General features: G+C 35.5%; 1 protein-coding gene across 1 annotated transcript; it reads right to left on the bottom strand.

Annotated features, from left to right (window-relative positions):
* Positions 1 to 2,529: 2,529 nt before the first annotated feature.
* On the bottom strand, positions 2,530 to 3,977 carry LOC113272936. The gene is made up of 2 exons (XM_026522719.1): positions 3,509 to 3,977; positions 2,530 to 3,302 (listed from the first exon to the last, which is right to left on the bottom strand). Exons 1-2 carry the CDS (start codon positions 3,975 to 3,977, stop codon positions 2,530 to 2,532), a joined length of 1,242 nt encoding a protein of 413 aa, XP_026378504.1.
* Between the last annotated feature and the right edge of the window lie 886 nt (positions 3,978 to 4,863).

Genomic DNA, 4,863 nt, shown 5'->3' on the forward strand with positions numbered 1-4,863 from the left:
TCGAGGACTTAACGAATATGCATAATGTAGCTGTAGATAAAACTAATGAGTAAGGATATTTATAACCTTTAATTTCGTATAAAAATGGTTTTCAATGCTCCGAATTTTATAGATTACAGTTCTTTTTATAGTTCATTAGAGAAAAATTGCCCCTCATACAATTTAAACCTTCACTCTTAATACATGATAGTACTTAATCAAGACTTCAACTAATTTTTCATTTCTGTTAATTAGTGGTTAGACAACAGAGACAAATGAGACCTAGGACTGACCATAACCTATCGACCACTTGCATTTTTGTGTATGGACACCTGAGAGTTTGATTTTTAGATGCACACGTAGGAATTTTAACTATGATTATTTATGCATTGGACTGTTACACTTGTTATGCTTGAAAAATTAACTTTAATTATTTGAATGTTTGCACTAAAACTCTGAGAAATTAAATGAGTCATTTTTTTTAGTTCACATACACTTCTTGTTGATACGCCCGTCGAGGGCCATATAGGTATTGAATTGCTTTTGCTGTCATAGGAAACTGAATCTATTAGCCGAGCAAGTTAAGAGATGTTTTAAATAGCTTTTTCTTTCCCATTGAGGTGAGAGAAGGAATTTTCACTACCACTTATAATAAATCTGTTAGCCGAGCAGGTTTTAAGGAATATAATGGTGCACTGCCTAGTTTACTTCGATTTACTAGCATTCAGTTTTCTCCACCATCTAATCGGTATATATAGATAAAGTATCTAGACATCATACTATGTTGTCAAAGACAGAACTACTCCATAATTCTTCTTAACTTGCAATGGTTTTGAAGTTCTAAATTATCCGTTGTTATTTTAGGCTTTTACTATGATTATATTTTTTTTTCTCCTTTTATATCATGAAACACATGTAAAACAAGTTGCTCGTTAAACTAAACATTCACATATATAAGACAGTTAGCCGCACTCACGACTGCACGAGGAACCGAAGATCATGCATGCTCAAATTGCTCATGCTAAACGAGAGGTAGTAATAGTTACTAAGACCCCTAGCCAATTGGAGGCCCAAGCCCACTAATCACCATCACCAAACGGATAACTTGCTAATTTTGCTTATCCACTCCGGTAACGATTTATCACATTTGAAAAGAACCTTGAAGAGGGAGACTGACCTTAATATTTTTATCATCCTGTGCACTTCATTTGAGATCAAAATCAGAACTTTTATTCTTCTTCAAGCTACTGTGGTTATTTTTCTCCACCGGAGTTATATGTATATAACTATAGGTTGTGGATCTTATATATGTATACTATGTATATCTAATTTTCTACTGAATGCTGCGGAAAGGTATTGTTACACGATTTGTTGTCGCCGGTTGTAAGTATCTTCAGGGACGAACACCGGCTGTAGAGTCATTTGAGCTGGGACTGGAGGTTGGGTCATTTCGATACTTTCATGATTATCAGTGTTGACAGGGGTCGCCATTTGGTTCAAGTCTTTGATTGAAGATTTGGAAAGGTAAAACAGAACGCCATAGGTAACACTTCCGAGACTCCATAGTGCACTTCTTAAAATATCCAACGCTCATGAGCTTTGTAACAAACGTCGGAGTACATCTCATGTCGGTCATTCACCATCGATCCTTCAAGTAACCGGATACAAGCTAGAGCAAACCACGACCTGCAACAATATCCACAACATGTCCATTATAATTAATACCAACGTATATGAAGTTGAAAAAACAAGTAAGAACAAGCACAAAGGCAGAGCATTTTAGAGGATGAAGAATATATAATTAATACTAAAAATGATTATCAATTACCAGGACATGAACGCATAGAATACCGCACAACTACATAGTCTCAAATTACAACAAAAACAGCCAGCTGAAGTATGAATTATTGTATGAGCAACTAGAAGAACCACAAATGCAGTCAATCCGGGGGAGAAAGCTGGGGTCCTTGGGTATTCACATCCGCCAGGAGCGAAAAAATGAATTTCACATTCCTGCAAAGTTAAACATTATTCAATCACTTAAACCACATCCCAAACACAAAATACACTATGGCAGTAGTACTCTACTGCCAAGCGACGTCAATAACTATGGTAGTAGAGAAAAAGATAAATATTTTATGGTATAGGGAAAGAGCAATACCTTGATCCTCTTAAACTCTGCACCAAAAGCTAGTGCAGCAGATAGAAGCCCCAGAAAACATACTACCATACAGATCAATCGCCTCCTCTCCATATTTTCTACAATTTCCTGCTGAACTATCATCGTGCAAAAAATACAGATTTGGGTTTAATTTACTTGGTTTATAGGCACGCTTTAACATCAAGTATCAATCACTTGGAAATAATACACAACCAAAATGAGTTTTTTTTTTTCTCATCGATAAAGAAAGAATTTATTGATAAGAGGGGCACAAGAGACTTGAACCGCCTAGGGGAAAAGAAAGAGAAAGAAAGAAAGAAAAAAAAGGAAAAAAACTTGACAAAGCAAGTCAAAAAACTAAAAAAAAAAAAAAAACCCCTAAAAACATACTAAGGTGGAAAGTAAACATGAACACAGTTTTCAACGACTGCATTAAAAGAAACATCTTCAAAATCCTTGAAAGCCAAAGCCCATTCAAACAAACAATACTTCACCATATGAATGACATGAGCCTTATTGTGAGCTTTGTTTGTAAACACCCTTGCGTTTCTTTCGTTCCAGGTACACCAAAGAATAGCTGCTGCTAAGAGATTCCAAAGTAATTTCTTCTGCTCAGTGTCAAAATTTAGTTGCCAAAGTAAAAGAGCTGCTGGGACATTAGAGGGCATTGTGAAACAAACATTCAATCTTCCCATAAAATGCTGCCATATTCCAACTACAAACTCACACTGTAAGAAGAGATGAGATGTTGTTTCATCATTATTGCAAAAGAGGCAGGTTGATGATGTTGCTATACGTTTACGGATAAGAGAGTCTCTAGTGGGAAACCTGAAATGACTTAAACACCAGATGAAGAAAGCCACTTTAGGAGGATACTTTTGCTGCCAGATGAACTGAAAAATATCTTCATTTGGAACTGCAACTGCTGTCAATAACTTCTTATAACAAGAGTTGACTGTAAACTTCTTCTTTGCTGTAAGAGCCCAATGAAAAATATCTTCACAGCTTGGATTTAAATTGAAAGCTGCCATACTTTCATGAATGATATCAAATTCCCCATTAGCTTCAACTGATAATCTTCTAGGGAGATTTAAATTTTCAAAAAGATCAGTTAAAGTACCTGAACATACAGTAGCAACTGTTTGAAATTTAGATCTTGAAGCTGCATACAGACGTGGAAAAATATTGCAGAGTGCATCATCCATCAACCACGTATCTTCCCAAAATCTAGTTTTCTGGCCATTGTTAACTTTGAATCTGAAATTTTGTAAGAAAAAATTCTTTCTCTGCATAATACCTCTCCACACAGAAACACCATAAGCACCTTTTGGCTGTTTTGAAAGTCAATCAAGACCATCAGTACCATACTTTTCATCAATAATTTTCCTCCATAAGGCCTCAGACTCATTGGCAAATCTCCATAACCACTTGACCAAAGTGCATTATTCATAACTCTCAATTTTTTGACTCCCAAACCTCCATTTCTCTTCCTTCTACATATCATATCCCATTTAACCAAATGCAGTTTCCTATGACTTTTGTTATCATTCCACAAAAAATTTCTCATAATTCTTTCCAGCTTGAGTTCCACATATTTAGGCATATCAAACAAGGACATAAAGTAAACTGGTAAACTGCTAAGAACACTATTAATGAGAGCAATTTTTCCAGCTCTTGTAAGATAAGGTTTTTTCCAACCTGCAAGCTTAGCATTGAACCTATCAATTATTCTGTCCCACTTGTGGATTCCTTTATACTTATCACCCAAAGGAAGCCCCAAATAAATAGTAGGAAGAACTGAATTGTAGCAACCTAGTAAAGAAGTAAAAACATTCATGTCTCCAGCATAACCCACAACATACAAATGGCTTTTAGCAAAATTAATCCGTAAACCAGTGAGTAGAAAATATAATTTCAACTAGAAATGCAAAGATAACAACAAAAATTACAGAAGGATAAAGAGAAAACTTATACCTAAAGTAGTTGATGTTTTTCAGGATGGGGGCTTTCAGAAGCTTGCTTATCAACCGGGTCTTGAGTTTAAGGTGAGAGAAATGCTTTCAGAAATGTATAGAGTGTTTAATTATATAGAGGGGAAATCGTAAATGCTGCCTGCACTGTAATGTATCCGGACTTGACTTTCGTGACACCCATGAAGTTTCCAAAATGAAACGAAAAACTAAATTCTAAAAACAAACACTGAAAAAAAATTAATCCCCACTATGGAACTGCCTGAGGTGTCAAAAAAGTGGGAAAGAACCACCTACGACCAAAATATAGCTTAGCGGCTATCGGATGACCGGGAAAGGCGAACCGCTAAAACTGAGGATTTACTCAACCTATTTGTTTATTTGGTCAACCTAATGCCCAACTTTGCTATCTGAGTGTTCCATTGGAACTGCCCTTAGAGCTATAACTTCACTTTCTTTTTTTTCGAAGAGTGAAACTTTATACTAAGGAAAAAAAAAACTGTCAGAGGCATAATACAAACCAGAACCATCCTAATGCCCTATAACTTCACTTTCTGATCAGGTCACTCGCATACTTTAGTTGTTGTTGTGTTGTATAATACTTTTGATGAGATTCAGTTCATTAATATTAAAAAAAGTTATTTCACAAAGTTATTTCTGGACAAAATAATAGCCTAGTTTGGTTTTTCTCTACAAAAGCACTTTGAATTTTAGGCTTTTAGCTAATATATATTCACACGTATGTTTGGTAAC

This window comes from Papaver somniferum, chromosome 4 (assembly GCF_003573695.1).
Source record: "Papaver somniferum cultivar HN1 chromosome 4, ASM357369v1, whole genome shotgun sequence".
Taxonomy (NCBI): Eukaryota; Viridiplantae; Streptophyta; class Magnoliopsida; order Ranunculales; family Papaveraceae; genus Papaver; species Papaver somniferum.